Source organism: Nannobrachium achirus (assembly GCF_963921795.1).
Source record: "Nannobrachium achirus genome assembly, chromosome: 5".
NCBI lineage: Eukaryota > Metazoa > Chordata > Actinopteri > Myctophiformes > Myctophidae > Nannobrachium > Nannobrachium achirus.
Window position 1 is genome coordinate 14608380 of NC_137814.1, and position 22448 is coordinate 14630827.

Here is a 22448-nt window from a genome sequence, read left to right on the forward strand (position 1 = left end):
TCATGGCAATTTATGTTTTCTAAGAAGAATCATGTTAAAACGTTTTCCTGTCAAGGACCCCAAAAATGTATATGTAATTGGCCATGGATCCCCAATTAAAACTATTTCATCCCCCCCAAAAAAAGATGAGATCTACAAGTTCACAACACGTTGCCTCACGTCATGTTATGAGCTTTTAGATCGTCTATTTTTGAGCAGACGATAAATAGGGCTTAAATGTTTAAACTGTTTACTTTAAATTGTTCCTCGTTTTGCTGGGGACCCCTAGAACCCTTTCAAGGACCCCTGGTGGTCCCCAGACCCTTTTTGAGGAGCCAATGCTTCTAATGTAATGGAATATTAGCAAAGTAAAATAAAAGTGAAGCAATTAGTTGACTGTAACCATTATTGTTTAGCAATGATCAAAATACTGAATGTTGCATTGAGATCTCACATGATGGAGAATATTATAAAGTCCTACATCTCTGTAACGTGTGCCTGTCAGTGCAACCATGGGGGATGCAGAGATGGCCGTGTTTGGCGGAGCTGCCTCGTACCTGAGGAAGTCCGACAAGGAGCGCATGGAGGCCTCAACGCGTTTCTTCGACATGAAGAAGGAAGTCTTCGTTCCCGACCCGGTGGAGGAGTTTGTCAAGGCATCCATCACCGGCCGAGAGGGAGGCAGGGTCACTGTGGAGACATATCATGGCAAGGTCAGTGATTTGTGATTCTGCTTAGGTCTATATGTTTTCGACATTGTATTTTAGGGCTGGGCCATATGGACTAAATGAACATTTTGGACAAATACTTTGATATTCATATTGTGATAATATTGTATTCAGGTAATGATATGAAATAAAATAAAAAGCTCTTCAGAGGTTCATTGAAATCTTGAAAAAAATAGTGCGAGCTACTGCAATTGGCTTTGTCCTTGTCAGTGATTAAAACAGGTCTTAAATGGCCTTTCTTAAATTAAAGTAATTTGCTGAGTGTGCTTACAAGAGGCAGCCAGCATTCCAGTCGTAAATGCGTTGCATCTCAGTTGGGGTCAGAGTTTATGTGTGAGTTCTCGTTTGGCTTCAGGTGTTGATCTCTGCTAAGCCGTGTATAAATTCAAGTCCGAGTCCTTGAGTGAGTGTGAATGACTGTCTATGTGGGACGGGAGGGGGGGATAGTTAGACGACTGAGTGATGAAGTGTGGCATCACAGACATGTGGCTATACTTTCTCTAGCAAGCTTTGGAAGCAGAGAGGCGCTGTTGACAAGGTTATTACACAAAGGCACATTGGACACCACATATATGCATTAGGCCTACTACACATATTTCTGGGTAATCACATTTCTAAAATTGCACACCTGACCTACAATAATAATACAATGTCAGCACTTTTTAACTGATTGCAGTGTGAGATTTTTATAACTTGTGAGACATTATGCATTTAATTACATTTTGATGTTAATATGTACTTTTACACAAGTTTATTTTTATTAAGACTTTTACTTTTAACATAGGGTTTCTCTACATTGCAGCATTGATTATTTTAGTTTTAAGTTAAACCCAAGTTTAAGACACTCTTGATGAAGGACCAAAACGTCTGTTATTTGAAATAAAAACGAGCAGCTGAGCAAGAGCAGAGTGTGGGATTTTTGTTCATGAAATAGTATTTCATGATTGCTTCAGTGTTAACTGTCCACCGCACCTGCATCCGAATCCAGTGGATGTGCGAATACTTCCTTTACATAGTTTTAAGTTAAAGAAAATTGTAAATGCCTATTGATATAATGCAGGGGTCTTCAACAGGGGGTCCGGGACCCCTAAGGGGTCCTCAGAGTTATTACAGGGGGTCCTCCAAATATTTGTTTGATAGAAACTTTTTTTCTTCTTTTTTTGGAGTGGTGAAAGCACTCCCAATAGACAGGTATGTCCGTGGGTGGGTGGGTGGCTGGGTGGCTGGCTGGCCGTGTCCGTAGCCTGGCAATACCTTGAGTGGCCACACACAACACACTAGTTAAAGGAGGGGCGCTGTTTTGTGCAGGCCAGGCACACTCAACACACACACACACATACACGCACGCACGCACGCACGCACGCACGTACGCACGTACGCACGCACGCTGCTCAGATTCACCACTCCACTTCGAACCGAGGTTTGATTTTTGGAGCTGTGGAACACAAGCTCCCAATAGACAGGTATGTCCGTGGGTATGTGGGTGGGTGGCTGGCTGGGTGGCTGGCTGGGTGGCTGGCCGTGTCCGTAGTCTGGCAATACCTTGAGTGGCCACACACAACACACTAGTTAAAGGAGGGGCGCTGTTTTGTGCAGGCCAGGCACACTCACCACTCACTCATAGGAACAGTTTACAGTTCACACACACACACACACACACACACACACACACACACACACACACACACACACACATAATTTATAGATCTAGAACACATAGAATTTATATATAGAACACTTAGAATTCATAGATCTAAAACACATAATCAAAAGCATAGATCTGGAACTGCTCAAATTCACAGCTCCACTTCGAACGAGGTTTGATTTTATATTAACCACTTGAACCATGTTGTCTTTATTCTGAGAACTTTAGCCAAAAATAGCAGATCTACAAGCTCACAATGCCTCGCAGCTTGTAGATCGGCTATTCTTTTGGCACAGAGCTTTGGTGTAGAGGGGGAAAAGAGCAGACTAAGTACAGAGTGAAAGGTGAAGTTTATTAAAGGGATATTACACTTTCAAAAAACTTTTGGTCATTGTATGGTCTAATCAGGCTTGTATGAACACCCTGAACAGTTTTTAATTTGCTTCATTCAGTATTTAGATATTTGATGTAAATGTTACCAGGCCCAACACGCCCAGGCCCTCTCCACATACACACCCATTGTAACTTCAAACTCCATTTTAACCATGATAGATTCATTAAAAACACACATTATTTTTTCTGGTGACTCATAATACCCTCCTAATACGTGAGCAGACCGTGTTTTTTCAATAACCTTTTTCTTTTATTTTTAATAATTCTTTGGGAAAATGGAAAACATTAAATACAATAATACTTTATTAAAAATAAATGAAAAAAGTTATTGAAAAAACACGGTCTGCTCACGTATTAGGAGGGTATTATGAGTCACCAGAAAAAATAATGGGTGTTTTTAATGAATCTATCATGGTTAAAATGGAGTTTGAAGTTACAATGGGTGTGTATGTGGAGAGGGCCTGGGCGTGTTGGAGCTGGTAACATTTACATCAAATATCTAAATACTGAATGAAGCAAATTAAAAACTGTTCAGGGTGTTCATACAAGCCTGATTAGACCATACAATGACCAAAAGTTTTTTGAAAGTGTAATATCCCTTTAAGTATTGACGGTTCACATGGTTAAATATCTGAAAACACACATTGACATGAATCCAAAATACACTGATGATCGATTGTGCTGTCAAACAATAAAACTACATGGAATCTATGAAAAGGTTGTGGGGGTCCCTGCTTCATCTCTCTCTCAGCTAAGGGGTCCTTGGCCTGAATACGCTGAAGACCCCTGATATAATGTGTTCTTATCGACAGGCTGTCACCTGCAAAGAGGTCGACGTTCTGCAGCAGAATCCTCCAAAGTTCGACAAAATTGAGGACATGGCCATGTTGACCTTCCTGCATGAGCCGGCCGTGCTGTTCAACCTCAAAGAGCGTTACGCGGCATGGATGATTTACGTGAGTAGAAAATAAAAGAACAATTGAATTTGATGCAAATTGATTTGATTGAATACTTAATTAGCAGTTCGAAGAAATAAAAGCACAGGAAGGTACAGTATAATACAAGATCTGCTAATAGGATTTAAACCCAATAAAGCACTATGGCTTCTTTCCAATGGGGTCCTTTTTACTCAATTCATTGAAAGTTGGGGGTAAGGGGAGAGCGGGGCTAGTTGTAAAACTGGATATACAGTATATCCAAAACTATCTGAACTGAACATAAAAAAATAAAAAGCTGTATGAGCTCACTCAAACGCAGCTATGGCAGGTTCCCAGTGGTCCCGTCAGCTCAAACCCTGTCAAAATATTTGAAAATGTTCCCCAGCATTTACCCATCCTAATTATTAGGAGAAGCTGCAATGAGTTAGTTGTACGTTACTGTAAGTGTATTGCTCAGAGACACTTTGACGCATAGACAGGGTGGCTTTGGGGGCGATCCAGGGAATTACTGATTTCCCGATGGCCTCTATCTACCCATTCAGCTAATTACATTTTCTATGGGCGCTCGGTGACTTGTGGTTAGAGACAGGGAGGTCAAATGGTCAAATCCCAGTCGGATCATAACAAAGACCCTGAAAAATGGGCCTCATGGGCATGGCTCGGCTAGGCTTACTTACTATGGGCGCCCGGGTGGCGCAGTGGTAAAGTAGCTGCCCACCCCGAAGGCTTCACATCCTCCCGGTGGGAGCTCCTCACTGGTAGGCGAGTCAGTAGAGGATACAACTGACAACAACACAGTAATGTGTGTGGGGAGGAATCAATTGGCGTAAGGACTTGAATTGTGGAGAGAAAGCGGTAAAAAAGCAACCAAAAATAATTAAAAACAGTGGATTGCGATCTCTGGGAAATCCAAAATAGTAATAGTGCATGTTATGTGTGTTTCTCAGACCTACTCTGGGCTGTTCTGTGTGACTGTCAACCCCTACAAGTGGCTGCCAGTCTACGATTCATCCGTGGTGCTGGCTTACAGAGGAAAGAAGAGGGCTGAAGCGCCTCCTCACATCTTCTCTATTTCTGACAACGCGTACCAGTACATGTTGGCAGGTATCTATAGTACATCTAATACAACTACAAAGTCCCACTATACTTTAGCTGTGTGTCGGTGTCACCCGCCCGAAAACAGCAGATCTACAAGCTCACAAGCATCGCATTTGTGAGCTATTTTCGACTCATAGCAGATCTACAAGCTCTCACGGTTGTTTTCTGCATGTGACACCCACGTGCAACTAAATGTAAATCAAGCTTAAACATGAATTGATTAAACATCTTGCACTGTATATATCTCATGTATTTATAAAGCCATCTGCTATTCTTGTCTGTCTAGACCGTGAAAACCAGTCAATCCTGATCACGTATGTAAACTATTATATCCACATACTGTACATCCAATACTGCATTCTTGAAATGAAGTTTGTATGTCATGTCCTCACTGTCAGGCAGAAACCTTGTATCTCCAGGTTTCAAATAAATGTGTATGTTTTTTAGAGCCCTGCTTCATCATACAAGACACACAAGACAAGGAAACAGCAGATCTACAAGCACACAACGCCTCAAGGTGCGAGGCGTTGTGTGCTTGTAGATCAGCTATTTTCACTAGTTTTAATCATTTTTAAAATGATAAACAGTCGATTTTGGACATACAAGGTTTCCACCAGACAACAGAGATGTTATGGTATGCTGTGCTATGTTGTGCAGTGTAAGCAACTATAGGCTACTGTATTTTAGAAAAAACTGTAACAAACAAAACAAAAAACAATGTGTGATTGCAGTGGAGAATCCGGTGCTGGGAAGACTGTCAACACAAAGCGAGTCATCCAGTACTTTGCAAGCATTGCAGCTGGAGGTGTTAAAAAAGATGCAAAGGTAATTTCTGTACTTTGGGAAAAGCAAATACCCTGACTCCCCAGATGGTGGCAGCATTGAGTTCACAAGTTAAGTTCAGAAGACTGTATTGTGAACAAATTAAAAAGCATGCCCAGGGGTCATCAATACTAAGCAGTGATGTACATTTACTTAAGTAGTGTACTGTACTTAAGTACAATTTCGACTGTGTGCTTTAATCGAATATTTCCAAATTCCAATACTTTTACTTCAACTCCACTACATCTGGGATCCAACTATTGTACTTTTACTCCACTATTTACTTTGCAGATATCAAGTATAATATTAAAAAACATACATAAACCACTTTAGCCTATATGTTATACCTTGGATATTTGAAAATAGACAATCTACAAGGTCACAACACGTCGTATTGCGACGCGTTGTGAGCTTGTAGATCTGCTATTTTCAAACTTTTGGTACTTTAAATATATTTTTATGCCAATACTTTCGTAATTGTACTTTTACTTGTAACAGAGTATTTCTACATTGCAGTATTAATACTTTTACTTGAGTAAAAAAAGTAGTACATTTTCCACCACTGTCAATAAGTCTGTACACGGTCAAATGTGTGGCAAAGACTTGCCCTTGTCCATGGCAAATTGAGATTTTCTGTTTTATAGGAGCCTACTATTTTTTTTTCTTTTTTTTTTACAGGGTACCCTGGAGGATCAAATCATCCAGGCTAACCCTGCTCTGGAGGCTTTTGGTAACGCCAAGACCATCAGGAATGACAACTCCTCCAGATTTGTGAGTAACTAATCAGAATATAAAACAGATATTCTGTAGCCCACTCATGAATACATTCAAATTGAACAAAGATGTAAAGAGATTTATTTTCTCAGGGTAAATTCATCCGAATTCATTTTGACACAAGAGGGAAATTGGCCTCCGCTGATATTGAGACATGTAAGTATAGGCCTACGTCCATTTGTTATATTTAATGGGATATTTCACTTTCACAAACAATTTGGGTCATTTTATCGTCTACTCAGGCTTTTGGGAGCACCCCTGACTTTTTTTTTTAAATGTGAAATATCTAACTTTTTTTGTTCTTTTTTTACAACAAGGGTTCATATTTTAGATTGTAATTAGAGAGAATAAAACATGAGTTTTAAAATGTTTTCATTTACATCTTTCTATTGTTTTAGAGATTTTAATGACCTTTGGGTTGGGGGCATGTGTGCAAGTGGCTAAACACAATAAGCCCATTCCCAAGATGCACCAAAATCTTTCATGGGCAGATGTGATTTATGAGGGCTAGTATAAAGAAATTGCTGTTGTATTGTGTCTAAAAAAGCACATTTAGGCACTTGCACGCATGCCCCCATGCACTGAAATCAAAGTCATTAAAATCGCTAAAACAATAGAAAGCAGTAAATGAAAACATTTTAACACTCATCTTTTCTTTTGTTGTAAAAAAACAAAGATGTCCTTTAGGAATCAAATTTACATTAAAGCCACAAATCATAGGCATGCAGTTTAACTCAAAGCAATGTTTTGGCTCTCTGTGAATCGTTTCAGATCTTCTGGAGAAGTCTCGGGTGACCTTTCAGCTCAAGGCTGAGAGAGATTACCACATCTTCTACCAGATTCTGTCCAATCAGAAGCCAGAACTCCTGGGTCAGTACAGGGGGGTCCTCAGAGTTACTATAGGGGGTCCTCCAAATCTTTGAGTGATATAGCATCCATATTCTAAGAACTACAGCCAAAGATAGCAGATCTACAAGCTCACAACGCTGCGAGGCGTTGTGAGCCATATGTAGATCAGATATTATTGGCAAAGAGCTTTGGTGTAGAGGGGGAAAAGAGCAGACTAAGTACAGAGTGAAAGGTCAAGTTTATTAAGTATTGACAGTTCAAGTGGTTAAATATCTGAAAACACACATTGACTTGAATCCAAAATACACTGATGATCGTGCTGTCAAACAATGAAACTATATGGAATCTATGAAAAGGATGTGGGGGTCCCTGCTTCATCTCTCTCAACTAAGGGGTCCTTGGCCTGAAAACGTTGAAGACCCCTGCTCTGTAGGATATTGGTGGGCCCCCACAGATACAGAACTGCTGAACATGTCACTTGGGTCTATAATGCATTTATAAGGCATTACAGTGCACTTGTAAGGCATTATAAGACTCATTACACATGTTTATAAACATGTATGACAACTTATAACGTTTAAAGTGCTGGTCATAATGCATTATAATAAGCTCAGTGGAACAGCCCATTAACTACCGCAATTTAGTTCGTTGTAAATTGTTTGTATTGAGTTTTAGGCATAATTAAAAATAACAAGTCTTAAAATGAGTGCATTATATGATGGATTATAAATGTGATTATAACGTAGACCGACCTTTAATTTAAAGTCTTAACAAATTATGTCAAAGTATATCCAAATTCCTCTCAAAAGTAAGAAGTACAAGAACAGAGCTTAGAAAATCCGCTTTCACTCTAATCGAATGACTGGTCAAACTGGAGATTATCTTCAACTGTTATAACTTTGCCTAAGCATGCCATGCTATGTTACAGTAAGCCCCTCTGCTTTGTACCGACTGTCCATCTGTCTAACCCTGTCTCTCCCCCGTCTCCGTTCTGCAGAGATGCTACTGGTCAGCAATAATCCCTACGATTACCCATTCATCTCCCAGGGGGAAACACAAGTGCAGTCCATTGACGATTCCGAAGAACTGATGGCAACAGATGTGAGCTTCTTTAACATTGTTCTCTTTTCAAGTTGTCCTTTAGTGTATAGTTAACTATGGACATACTGTACTAATGACTGTGTGTCAGCATGGCAGACAAAGACTGTGCACGTGTTTAAAGTCCAGACACTCACATATAGTAATACACCACTGTAATGGGAACCATTTGTGAGTCACAGACCATTTTTTGTTATGCGTCACGACTCAAGTAAAATCCCCCATTTTCTTTTCCTACATTAAAAATGATACAAAAAAATATACATGTTATGCATTTTAAAACAAAAAAATAAACAAATGTAAGAAATTCCATGAATAAAAAATCTGATTTGCAAGCTCACACTGTGCTTGTAGATCTGCTATTTTCACTAGTTTGAGTCCCAGGGCAAATTTCTAATTTATCTTTTGGGTCGCAAGCTAAAAAGGTTTGGGAACCACTAGAATACAATACATACAGTGTTATTACTAGTATCATGAGTGATCAAATCAATCAAATCAATCCCACCCAATAGAGTGCCTTCGACGTGCTGGGCTTCACTCAAGAAGAGAAGAACAGCATCTACAAGCTGACCGGTGCCATCATGCATCACGGGAACATGAAGTTCAAACAGAAGCAGCGAGAAGAGCAGGCAGAGGCTGATGGCACTGAAGGTGAGGCAGATGCCCTATTGCCAGTGGTGTAAAGTAACTAAGTGCATTTACTTAAGTACTGCACTTAACCCTGCAAGGCCCGAATTAATCTCTACTGGCCAAAAAAAAGGGAAAAAAATCTGATGGTGTTGTAGGAGTCCTAATCAGAGAAAAAAAAGGTTTTTGTAAGGTTTTATAGCCATTATTCATAAATCATAAACCATGCTCTAATTTACATGTTGGGGATATTTTTCACAATAATAACATATGTACATGTTCTAGACACTCTATGATCACCAACAAAAAAATATTACAGGCATTTTACTTATGTTTTAGTGAGGAATAGCTTCAGTGAAAAAGTGAGATGTTGTTCGTCCAGACTCTGGACTCCAGAGATCTTGAAGTTGTGTGAATGTCAGCCTCTGTGGGGGATATTCATATGCAAATATCGTGGCCAATGGCATTGTAATACTAAACAATAGGATCCAGTGGTGATGTTAATGTGAAAAAAGAACAGGAAAACAAATTATTTAAACTCTTTTTTTTTATATAAAATAAAAATGTGTCCAAAAAGCCACAGTGGGCCTTGCAGGGTTAAGCACAATTTTGAGGTGTTTGTACTTTTACTTCTACCGTATTGTACTTCTACCCAACTAAAAGTATTTGAACACTGTAGTTACTAGTTACTTTGTAGATTTACATTATTGTTGCAAAACAGTATACTGTGTATAGCTGGGCCTGTTGGCTTTTAACCTCTCTCTCTTAATCTTCTCTCTCAGATGCTGACAAAATTTCGTACCTGCAGGGTCTGAACTCTGCTGACCTCGTCAAGGGTCTCGCTCACCCAAGAGTCAAAGTGGGAAATGAGATGGTAACTAAGGGACAGACTGTTGACCAGGTTAGTGGGGTTCTGTTAACATGCCTATTTGAATGACCCCCTTCCTTAAATAAAGAACTATTTTGAATCACAACAAAATACAGATATTTATGATAAATAACAAATTGCACAACTAAACATCTTTCATGATGGGGGACATTTTTCTTCCAGTTTGCTTACGTTAAGAGTATGTTAATGTAGTATAACTTGTACAATTGGGACGGTTATAGCATACTTGTATTTAGTCTCCCTGGATTTCAATTGATACATTTAGATCCAGTGACTCGTTTGACAACCTTTGACACAATCCTGTTTCTGGCTTGAAAAAACATATCGACCTGAAGTTACAGTACATTTCTCCCATGATCAAGCAGGAATACACTGTTAGCTCAGTGGTAAAAAATGTCAGCACTCGTAGGAGACCAAGGTTCAAATATGTGGTAGGACAGGAAAGTTGAATATACTGTAGTGCACCTTTACAGTAACTTTAAAATACCAGTATTCATAGTTCCAGACAAAGAATGTATATAAAAATAATTTGGCATCCATATTATATCATATGGTGGTTTAATTTGATCACTGTGGTACAGGTGAACCATCTTCGCTCAACTCAAGGACAGTCTGGAGTAGTTCATGAAGATACAGGGTGCAGAGTCAGATAATACGTATTAAGAAGATACAACAACAACTGGCCCGTGTACCGAAACGTTCATGTTTGCTATACTGCTGCTGCGGATCATAAACATTATTGAAAAAGACTCCTAAGACTCCTACAAAGAGTGCTGATTGTACTGTATCTTCTTTATACAGGTGAACTATGCCATCGGAGCCCTATCCAAGGCTGTCTATGAGAGGATGTTCCTGTGGATGGTGGTGAGAATCAACGAGACGCTGGAGACCAAGCAGCCCCGTCAGTACTTCATTGGTGTGCTGGACATTGCTGGGTTTGAGATCTTTGATGTGCGTGTGCTATACAGAGTGAAATCAAATCAGTTGCTTTGGATTTTAATGGCATAATAAGGCCAAATCACACAAAAGGAATAGCACTATAGTACAGTATAATAGCATGCATGACCTTGAGTGTGAAATTGTTGTTTTTTTATCAAACCAGTTTACTCTATTATTAATGAGAGAACAGTGATTGTGTCATTTATTTACAAATAAATGTAATTTAATTCAAATATGAAGGCCTATACCGTATATTTAGGCAGCATATTTTAAAAAATGTAACAAGAAAAGTTAGCTTCATAATGTAATCTCTGCCTCCCTTCCAGGGCCTTCTGACTTGGCAAAGATTTAATAATAATGTAAACTATTAGAACAAATGGAGGACAAATGTCCTCTAGTTAAACAATTGGACAAATAAATGTTAATGTGGAAAATGTGGAAAGAACTAATTAAAAAATCACTATCTGACGCCATCTAGTTGACTTGGGCAAGGATGAGATTTTTTTTTCCTTCTTTTTTCCCATGATTATCTGTCTGTATTTATATCTGCCTCTACCTGCCTCAAATTCTACTCCCATAGCACTGCTGATTCATTCTGCCTTACTGCCTATGTTTGCAGCCTATTAGATTGCTTGTTATGTTCAAAATAATGTCTGTCAAGTCAATTAGTTGACTTAAATGCACATGCTTTTGAAGTAATTTTGTAATAGGCTGAGGACATAATAGGCAACAAGGCACACGAAACAGCTGTGTTAGGTGAGTAGAGTTAGGCAGAAATGTCAAAACATCGGCAATTATGCTATGGGACTAACGATATACAATTGGGCATTTTTACCTTTTGCAGTTCAACACCTTTGAGCAACTGTGCATCAACTTCACCAACGAGAAGCTGCAACAGTTTTTCAACCACCACATGTTTGTGCTGGAGCAGGAGGAGTACAAGAAGGAGGGCATTGAATGGACTTTTATTGACTTTGGCATGGACTTACAGGCTTGCATTGACCTGATTGAAAAGGTGAGAACTTGAAATATACTGTTTGTGGATAAGTAAAAGCCTTGTTGAAAGAAAACAAATATCATTGTGTTTCTCCAAACGTATATTCTTCTCCTCAGCCCATGGGTATCATGTCCATCCTTGAAGAGGAGTGCATGTTCCCCAAGGCCAGTGACATGACCTTTAAAACTAAGCTCTATGACAACCACCTGGGGAAGTCTGGCAACTTCCAGAAGCCCAGGGTTGTCAAAGGGAAACCAGAGGCTCATTTCTCCCTGGTTCACTATGCTGGTACTGTGGATTATAACATCATCAACTGGCTGGTGAAGAACAAGGACCCTTTGAATGAGACGGTTGTCGGACTTTACCAGAAGTCCTCCCTAAAGTTGCTTTCCGTTCTGTTTGCCAACTATGCTGGGGCAGACTCAGGTACTCGCTGATGTTTTGTAAAGCATATCATTATGATATTTAGAAGAAAATAATATACTCTGGTTAATATTGTCTGGTTCTGAGTTTGTGTAATTCTTCCTTAGCTGCGGCAGATGCTAAAGGAAAAAAAAAGAAGGGATCAACTTTCCAAACAGTGTCTTGCCTTCATCGGGTATGAATGTTCCTATGTAGCGTATTCTAGACACTGCAATCCAAAACAAAGGGTAAATGTATGTATGTTTTGCTGTATACTGTAACAGGAGAACCTGAACAAGCTGATGACCACCCTGAGGTGTACCCACCCTCACTTTGTGCGCTGCATCATCCCCAATGAGACCAAGACTCCTGGGGCCATGGAGAACCCTCTGGTGATGCACCAGCTGCGCTGTAACGGTGTGCTGGAAGGCATCAGGATCTGCAGGAAGGGCTTCCCCAACAGGATCCTCTATGGAGATTTCAGACAGAGGTAGCATTTAAAAAAAATATATATATATATATATATATATATATATATATATATATATATATATATATACAATCTAATAATCTAATAACATCCAAATCTTACTGTCTCAAATTTCATTTTCAAATATTTATTTTGAAGATATCGCATCCTGAATCCTGCTGCAATCCCAGACGGTCAGTTCATTGACAGCAGGAAAGGAGCTGAAAAACTTCTTGCCTCACTGGATATTGATCATAATCAATACAAGTTTGGACATACCAAGGTATAGTTTAAGGTTACACAGAGGTTGCGAAAATACAGTATGATGGCTCTACTGCACATTCATTATGTCAAAGAAGTGTAAAATGTAACACTTGCTGTTGCTAGGTGTTCTTCAAGGCTGGTTTACTGGGTCACCTGGAAGAAATGAGAGATGAGCGCCTCTCCAAAATCATAACTCATATCCAGGCCAGATCCCGCGGGCTATTATCTCGTGTTGAGTATCTGAGGATGGTGGAACGCAGGTATCCATTTGTTCCACCTTTAAATAGACACAAATGAATACATTGTTTTGTGTAATGTGTACATTTAGAATAAAAACGTCTTTTGACTTTCTAACTTTTCTTCCAGGGATGCATTGCTGGTGATCCAGTGGAATGTCCGCTCCTTCATGTCGGTCAAGAATTGGCCCTGGATGAAGCTGTTCTTCAAGATCAAACCTCTCCTGAGATCTGCAGAAACAGAGAAGGAGATGGCCAACATGAAGGAGGAATTCCTCAAGTTGAAAGAGGCTTTTGCGAAATCCGAGGCTTGTAAAAAAGAACTTGAGGAGAAAATGGTCTCTCTTCTCCAAGAGAAGAATGACCTGCAACTCCAAGTCCAGTCAGTGAGTATGCATTCCTGAGCTTATATGACACCAGATGTTTCTGATGAACACTTCATTGGTAAAATGTTAGTTAGGCTACTTTCCATCCTCACTTTGGTATCAGGTGTTAATAATATTTCTACCACTTTTTGTGGTCAAATGTTCAGATACTGGATTCTGATTGGCTTAAAACAGTGGTAAATCAGTCAACAACCTTGAGTTGGCTCATGGACCCCGCCCAGCGGCGCCCACTGTTGTGTTGCAGTTGTATAACTAAATAACCTTGCAAGTTACAGCTGTGTTTAACTTTTCTTTCATTTATGGTAGAAGTGGTAGAAAAGCAATTTACCATTCGAGGGTCGTGGGTTGTCAGGGTTATAGCACTCGGCTTCGCCTCGTGCCACAACCCTGAAACAGTAGTAAATCAGCCAACAACCCACTCCCTCTCATGGTAAATGGCTTACATATTCTTTGGCAGGACCAAGATAATCTCTGTGATGCAGAAGAAAGATGTGAGGGACTGATCAAGAACAAGATTCAGATGGAAGCAAAAGCCAAAGAGTTGTCAGAGAGGTTGGAGGATGAAGAGGAGGTCAATGCAGAACTGACTACTAAGAAGAGGAAACTTGAGGATGAGTGTTCTGAGTTGAAGAAGGATATTGATGACTTGGAACTAACTCTGGCGAAAGTGGAGAAAGAGAAGCATGCTACCGAGAACAAGGTAGGCCACAGTATATCAAAATAAATACACTCACTGCCATCTTTTGTGAAATATTTCAACTGATTAATGAGGCATGTAGTAATACCACCATTATTCTCAAATTGTAGGTGAAGAACATGACTGAGGAAATGGCTTCTCTGGATGAAATCATCGCCAAGCTGACCAAGGAGAAAAAGTGCTTACAAGAGGCTCTTCAGCAATCACTGGATGACCTGCAATCAGAGGAGGACAAAGTCAACTCCCTGACCAAGATGAAGATCAAGTTAGAGCAGCAAGTGGACGATGTGAGAATCCCAATAAAGTTTGGCGACCTTATCCCCATATGGTTGAGCGGAGCAGGGACATGCAGAGAATGTTAGAGAGGCAGGGGCTAACATTTCTAAAAGGGCCTTTTGGTGGGATATCGAAAATAGCAGACCCCCAAGCTCACAACGCGAGATGTGGCATAATGGCATGGATTTCTTCACATAGAGGGCAATTCTTTCAACATAAGATGCTGCATTCAAGTTCAGGAGAGTTTGGACAAGGCAATTCACTTGAATTCTTTCACCATAGTAAAAACTGCATTCATGGTCTGGAGAGGGCACTTTTTACAGATGGATAAAAGGGCAGGGGCTCAAGCCCTCTTTGATGTCTATGTGTGCACATGCCTGGAGCGGAGTCCCACAGGGCTCTATGCTTTAGTGTATTTTCTCTTTTCTGTCATTGTGGCGAAAGCTTTTGCTGAAAATAGCAGATCGACAAGCTTACAATGTGTCGCAGCGTGACGCGTTGCCACTGAAAGGCAGCAAAATGATTATTTTAGCCAGTAGATGCCGATGAACTTTAGGCCCAGAGCATTTCCTGTCTATAGGGTCTTTGGACAGGACTACAATTATCTATAATAATTCACAAATATATTGTGATTGCTTGAATTTGCAGCTCGAAGGGTCACTTGAGCAAGAGAAGAAGACTCGAATGGACCTAGAAAGAGCAAAGAGAAAGTTGGAGGGAGACTTAAAGTTGACCCAGGAGTGTATAATGGACCTTGAGAATGAAAAGCAACAGCAAGAGGAACGCCTGAAAAAGTATGATTTCACATCATTTGACGTCACACAATTATAATTATACTGGGTTCAAACATGTGTCTGGACCTGTATTGCTTGTTACCTCTCTTATTTTATTTCTCTCTCAGACTCTAATCATTTTATAATAAATACTTATGCAGGAAGGACTTTGAGATCAGTCAGCTCAACAGCAAGATTGAAGATGAGCAGGTCATGAACGTTCACCTTCAGAAGAAGCTGAAGGAACTGCTGGTAAGAATAGGCATCCGAGTTGTTTGTTTGTTTGTTTGTTTGTTTGTTTTTTGGGGGGGGCAAAGCTTGACAAAAATGTTGTATTCTGGTGCTTTAGGCCCGTATAGAGGAACTTGAAGAAGAGCTTGAGGCAGAGCGAGCTGCTCGAGCCAAGGTAGAGAAGCAGAGATCTGATTTAAGCAGAGAGCTGGAGGAAATCAGTGAGAGGCTGGAGGAGGCTGGTGGAGCAACAGTTTCCCAGATAGAGATGAACAAGAAGAGGGAGGCAGAGTTCCAGAAGATCCGCAGAGACCTTGAAGAGGCCACTCTGCAGCATGAGGCCACCACTGCCACACTGAGGAAGAAACAAGCTGACAGTGTGGCTGAACTAGGAGAGCAGATTGACAACCTGCAGAGAGTCAAACAGAAACTCGAGAAGGAGAAAAGCGAACTCAGACTGGAGTTGGATGATGTGGCCTCCAGCATGGGGCATATTGTGAAGAACAAGGTACTTTATTGTATTTGAAGTTAAGCCTGGTGCAAAGTATTTTTCTTCCCGCATAATATAAATGCTACTACGTAATCTTTAAACAATTCTGACAATGACCTGTGAACTACACTCTCTTGAAGACCACCTTGGAGAAAACCAGCAGAACTATGGAGGATCAAATGAATGAATACAGGAACAAGAGTGATGAATACCAAAGATCCATCAATGACTACTCCACCCAGAGGGCCAAGCTTCAAGCTGAAAATGGTCAGAATAGTGTATTCTTTTCAAATGTAATAATTAAGTGAATGTACTGTATGTTGTTCTTTATTTTTACCATAACCCTTGACTATTTTCAGGTGAGCTTTCAAGACAACTCGAAGAGAAAGAGTCTCTAGTATCTCAGCTAACCAGAGGAAAGAATTCATACAATCAACAACTTGAAGACCTGAGAAGACAACTAGAGGAGGAGGTCAAGGTATGGAAGTCATTGTGGTAGTTCACATAATTTCCCTCTGTACAATAGAGGCCAAGCTATAACGAACATTCCCCATTTGTGTTTTTTTTTTTACCAGGCAAAGAATGCATTAGCCCATGCACTGCAGTCTGCTCGCCACGACACCGACCTGCTGAGGGAGCAGTATGAAGAGGAGCAGGAAGCCAAATCTGAACTGCAGCGAGGCATGTCCAAGGCAAACGTTGAGGTGGCTCAGTGGAGGACCAAGTACGAGACTGATGCCATCCAGAGGACTGAAGAGCTAGAGGAGGCCAAGTGAGTACCAAATCTTCTGTTATTTTGTATGCTAATAATAGGCTACACTGTCTAAAGTTCCTGAATTAATAGTTTGTTGAGTTTAATCTGGGAGGATTTGGTTGCGCTTTGGTTATTCATTTGGTGTACATGCATTTAAAATATAATCACTTTTAAAACTTTCTCTAAATCCGTCACAATCCAGGAAGAAGCTGGCTCAGCGTCTTCAGGATGCTGAGGAGGCTGTTGAGGCTGTTAATGCTAAATGTTCCTCACTGGAGAAGACAAAGCACAGACTGCAGAATGAGATTGAAGATCTCATGGTGGACGTGGAGAGGTCTAATGCTGTTGCTGCTGTCCTGGACAAGAAGCAGAGGAACTTTGACAAAGTAAAAAGTTTTTAGTGAATGCGCTTTTGTGTGTTTCCTTTATTTCTAAATGTTGACATTGTTGGTAGCTTGTTATTGGTCATATTCTAGCCAAACAATTACATTTCCATCAGGATTAATAAAGTACCTACCTACCTTACAACATAGAAGTGCAATCATAATGGCCATTGTATAAAAGCTGCTTCATTTGTTGAACCCTGCTAACCTATCAACTTTATGCACAACTAGGTCATGGCTGAATGGAAGCAGAAGTATGAGGAGTCTCAAGCAGAGTTGGAGGCCTCCCAGAAGGAGGCCAGGTCTCTGAGCACTGAGCTCTTCAAACTGAAGAACTCCTATGAGGAATCTCTGGACCAGCTGGAGACCCTGAAGAGAGAGAACAAGAATCTACAGGGTAATATATCAGCATACATTTGGTGGCAGGGAATTCATGTGCTGTAATGGATAAGTGCCAACATGTCTATCTAAATGCAGTTGCTTCTGTTATTTCTTAATAGACGAGATTTCTGACCTTACTGAGCAACTCGGTGAGGGAGGAAAGACGATTCACGAGTTGGAGAAGCTCCGTAAACAGCAGGAGCAGGAAAAGTCTGAGATTCAAGCTGCTCTAGAGGAAGCAGAGGTAACAATGAAGCCTCAAAGCCTCCCTGAATAAACAGAATGAGGTACAGTATGCTGAACATATGACTTGGAAAACACTAGTAATTACTCTGTTCCACCACAGGGCACCCTGGAGCACGAGGAGGGCAAAATTCTGAGAGCCCAGCTCGAGTTCAATCAGGTTAAGGCTGACATTGAGCGTAAGCTATCTGAGAAAGATGAAGAGATGGAGCAAGGTAAGAGGAACATGCAGAGGACCATTGACACCCTGCATGCTGCTGTGGAGGCTGAGTGTCGCAGCAGGAATGAGGCCCTCCGCTTGAAGAAGAAGATGGATGGAGACCTCAATGAGATGGAGATCCAGCTCAGCCAGGCCAACAGGCAGGCAGCTGAGGCTCAGAAACAGCTCAAGTCTGTTCATGCTCATCTGAAGGTAAAAGGAAAACAATTGCTGTTGTCAGGTGTGATCTGATTTAACAATGACTGTACGCTCAACAATGTGTTCTTCTTTACGTTACAAGGACGCCCAACTCCAGCTTGATGATTCTCTTCGAGGCAATGACGATCTGAAGGAGAACATTGCCATCGTTGAGAGACGCAACAACCTCATGCAGGCCGAACTGGAGGAATTGAGAGCAGCTCTGGAGCAGACCGAGAGAGGCCGCAAGCTGGCTGATCAAGAGCTGTTGGATGTCAGCGAGAGAGTGCAGCTACTGCATTCACAGGTATTATATTTATTCTAATCATTATTATTATATGGATTGTACTTTATTAGATGCAATGTAACTTTACTACATTACCATTTATGTGAAATCAGAACACCAGCTTGATAAATCAGAAGAAGAAGCTTGAGGGTGATACGTCTCAGCTTCAGTCAGAGGTGGATGAAAAAATACAGGAGTGCAGGAATGCTGAAGAAAAGGCCAAGAAGGCAATTACTGATGCTGCCATGATGGCAGAGGAGCTGAAGAAAGAGCAGGACACCAGCGCTCACCTGGAGCGCATGAAGAAGAACATGGAACAAACCATCAAGGACCTGCAACACCGCCTGGACGAGGCAGAAATGATCGCCTTGAAGGGAGGCAAGAAGCAGATGCAAAAGTTGGAAACCAGGGTAAGCATTTTAATGTAGTGATTCATTTGCCATTTGAAATGGCAAAAATGCTACTGTAGAAATGCTTCATATTCTTCATGCGTGTGGTGCAGCACAACAAAAATAGCAGCTCACACGCACCCCGCAGTGCAAGCTTGTAGATAGAGGTATTGCTGGTGCGTAATACTTCATGCAATGAAGTATATCAACTCCTTTAGGCTGTTAAAGACCGTAAACATGAAGTAGCCTACCCTAGGGCAGTATGAGTAACCTCACCTACCAGGCTTTCTCCCGGGAGAGAGCCTGGTGTTCGTTCACAACAGACCGTTTGGTTTCCGCCTAAAGCGCGGAAACCACTAGAAGAAGCGGCGTCGCTTTGATTTGGTTCCCCCCGTTTGTTTCCCCAATCCCTTTTAAAATGCCTACGTAGTCTTGCCAGTCGCTACGAGTTGGATTAAAAGATGCACATACCAAACAAATTTTTCGAAAGCAAAACTACGCCTCATCAAGGTGTTTATTAGGTCGGCCCTAAAAGTATGTCCTTGGGTGCAGGGGAATATTTTGGGTTAAAACTGAATCCGGTTGATAGTTCCGGCCAAAGTGTAGTCCGTCTAGGACTACAACATGACGTAAAGTGGTTTCCTCTCCCGACCGGATCAAACCTCTATATAATTTTTTTGTCAGACCACAGAATAATGTTATAATGAACCACCTAGCCAAATTAGAATGATTTTGAAAAAAAAAGAAAAAAAAAAAAAAAAAAAAGCTGTAGCCTAGTTTTTCTGCTAATGACTGTGTGTATAGGGTCAGAACACGGCATAGTCAGGAATTAGGTTATCAGTGACTCTGATGACAACACTGGAACTTACCTGAGCATGTCATCAGGTGAGGTGTTTAGCCTTGCCCAGAATAGAAAAAAACTCTCTCAGCTGGAAATGCCCAAAACTCACACATGACTCATTTACTGATTGTTCTCATTAACAGGTTCGGGAGCTGGAAAGTGAAATTGAAATGGAACAGAAGAGAAGTGGTGAAGCTGTGAAGGGCGTCCGTAAGTACGAGCGTCGCATCAAGGAGCTTACCTATCAGGTTTGTTAGCCCATAGCTTTTTCGTTCAGAATGAAAATGTTCAATTCTTTCAATAAGAGAATAACAGTTTCTTACATTTACAGACTGAGGAGGACCGCAAGAACATTGCCCGTATCCAAGATCTGGTGGACAAGCTGCAGCTGAAAGTCAAATCCTACAAGAGGGCTGCAGAGGAGGCTGTAAGTGTACAAGAACACTTGATAAGTAGCCCTGGTGCCACGGTGCGAGCTTGTAGATGTTTTTTGATGTGCTTGCAGATCTTTTAAGCGAACATTTGTAACTCAAATTCTGCTTCTGGGGGGGGGGGGGGGGGGGGGGTCCCTGAAACTAAATATTTTTAGATCTATTTTGAGTCTAAATGGGTTTAACCCCCTCTCGCCTATGAAGAACATTCATGGGGGGCCCGCAGTGAATCCTTGTACCCAGGGCCCAGAATTTGGTGCGACACCCCTGCTGATCAGTACAGTTAGTTTTCTCTCGTTCTGTGCACTGTATCTTTGACGTGTTGCACTTTGACAGGAGGAACAGTCCAATGTTCACCTGGGCAAGTTCCGTAAGCTGCAGCATGAGCTGGATGAGGCCTCCGAGAGAGCCGACATCGCTGAGTCTCAGGTCAACAAGCTGCGTGCCAAGAGCCGTGATGCAGGCCCAAAGGTTGGTAGCACCAATAGAAGGTTCACACAGCATATCTGACCCTATCTGACACATCCTGCCCTCTGCTGCCCCCCTGTGGTGTTCTCTTGGAGCTGCTCTGCTGTATAAAGCTAGTTCAAGGGTATTCAACAGGGGGTCCAGGACCCCTAGGGGGTCCTCAGGGATACTACAAGGGGTCCTCCAAATCTTTATGTGATATAGAAACTTTTTTCTCCTTTTTTATCTTAACCACTTGAACCCTAGCGTCCATATTCTGAGAACTTAGCCAAAAATAACAGCTCTACAAGCTCACAACGCCTCACGCTGCCGCTGCGAGGCGTTGTGAGCTTGTAGATCAGCTATTTTTGGCAAAGACGTTTGGTGTAGAGGGGAAAAGAGCAGACTAAGTACAGAGTGAAATGTCAAGTTATGTATTGACGGTTCAAGTGGTTAAATACGTATCTGAAAGCACAAACTGACATGAATCCAAAATACACTGATGATTGTGCTGTCAAACAATGAAACTATATGGAATCTATAAGGTTGTGGGGGTCCCTGCTTCATCTCTCTCTCGACTAAGGGGTCCTTGGCCTGAAAATGTTGAAGACCCCTGAGCTAGTTGAATAGATCTGTGCTGATCTCTCCCACCAGCATAATAACTGTTTATGAATACTTTGATCGGCGATTCTAAACAGTTGAAACAACACTATGACACCATACCATCTGATAACTTAACAGCTGTTTCTGTCTTTCTTTGTCATCACAGAAAGGGTTTGATGAGGAGTGAAGCTCTGGACCCTTGAGACAATCATTTGTCATGCATGTCCACATCATGCAGCGTGTACAGTAGAGTCCCCTCCAGTGTCACTGTTCACCTCCTGTATAGTGCTTTAAATAAAAATCACATCAAGCTTTCTCACAATACTGTATCATGGCATTTTTCTTAACACTAATCGAAAGAATAAGCTCTGTGTACAGCAGCCACATCGGAAAGAAATCGGACCTCTTCCTTACTTCCTTCACAGGTGATACCAATGATATTAATGAAAGCTCTGTTCCATTCTGGTCAGGAGGGTGCTGATATGTGCATGTTGGCTCACTGCTATGGGGTCCAGGGACCCTCATGGTTCCTTGAGGGGGGTTCCCTTACGGGTGTGTAACTCAGTGTACAAATGGATCCAAATTGACCTGGTTCCATTTAATCCTAGAGTTTGATTGATTGATTGAATACTTTATTAGAAGTATAGGTAAAAGGAAAAGGTACAGTTTCATGACAGTACAGATCACTGGTACAAGGTCACCTAAAAGGAGATCCTTGTAAGCTTTTCAGCTTATTTACACAGGAAACCTTTATGTATCTCATATAACATTGAATTACAGACGGATAGAACACAGTGCTATGCAGTACAGATCCTCAGAAAAAAACAGTGCAAAAGAAATATAGATACTGTATTTACAATAGAAGGGTCAGGGGGAGGGTAAGGCTATAGGCTAGGTTTAATTTTGACCAGTTACGAGCGGCTGCCGCCTGTAATTGGTTTATCAGGGCGATTTTAAAATATGTTAGGGATTTACACTCCTTTAAGGCCTTCGGTAAGGCGTTCCACATTTTGGTGGTAGCCTATAGCAGGAGAACAAGTTTGACCCCTTTGTTCTGGTGTTTTAATTGTGGACATCATAACGTTTTTAAAGTATTTTATTTTGTCAGTGTCTTAGTGGTATCAGGTATCTTAGGCGTATCTTGTACACCAGGCCCATTGCACGATGCTGTACTCTGTCATTTACTCTGAGCCACCCCACGCTTGACTGATGAGTAGCGGTGAGGTGAGCCTGATAAGGAAGGTTAAGCAGGACCCTAATTAGTTTGTTTTGGGCAGTATGGAGCCTTGTTTT

At 41.2% G+C, this 22448-nt stretch overlaps 1 protein-coding gene across 1 annotated transcript; it reads left to right on the forward strand.

Moving 5' to 3' along the window:
• Positions 1-491: 491 nt before the first annotated feature.
• On the forward strand, positions 492-21358 carry LOC308284841 (myosin-7-like; the record flags this gene model as incomplete). Its single annotated transcript, XM_080725568.1, has 37 exons — positions 492-692; positions 3558-3701; positions 4631-4787; positions 5068-5095; positions 5513-5606; positions 6282-6374; positions 6470-6533; positions 7149-7247; positions 8224-8327; positions 8837-8975; positions 9734-9852; positions 10642-10791; positions 11624-11794; positions 11893-12202; positions 12307-12374; positions 12463-12668; positions 12807-12930; positions 13035-13171; positions 13278-13533; positions 13991-14233; positions 14341-14517; positions 15155-15300; positions 15441-15531; positions 15629-16018; positions 16141-16267; positions 16360-16478; positions 16576-16772; positions 16957-17140; positions 17369-17534; positions 17638-17762; positions 17865-18173; positions 18262-18465; positions 18558-18854; positions 19818-19922; positions 20006-20101; positions 20442-20596; positions 21322-21358. The coding sequence occupies 37 exons, from the start codon at positions 492-494 to the stop codon at positions 21356-21358; spliced, it is 5832 nt and encodes a 1943-aa protein (XP_080581694.1).
• Positions 21359-22448: the final 1090 nt, after the last annotated feature.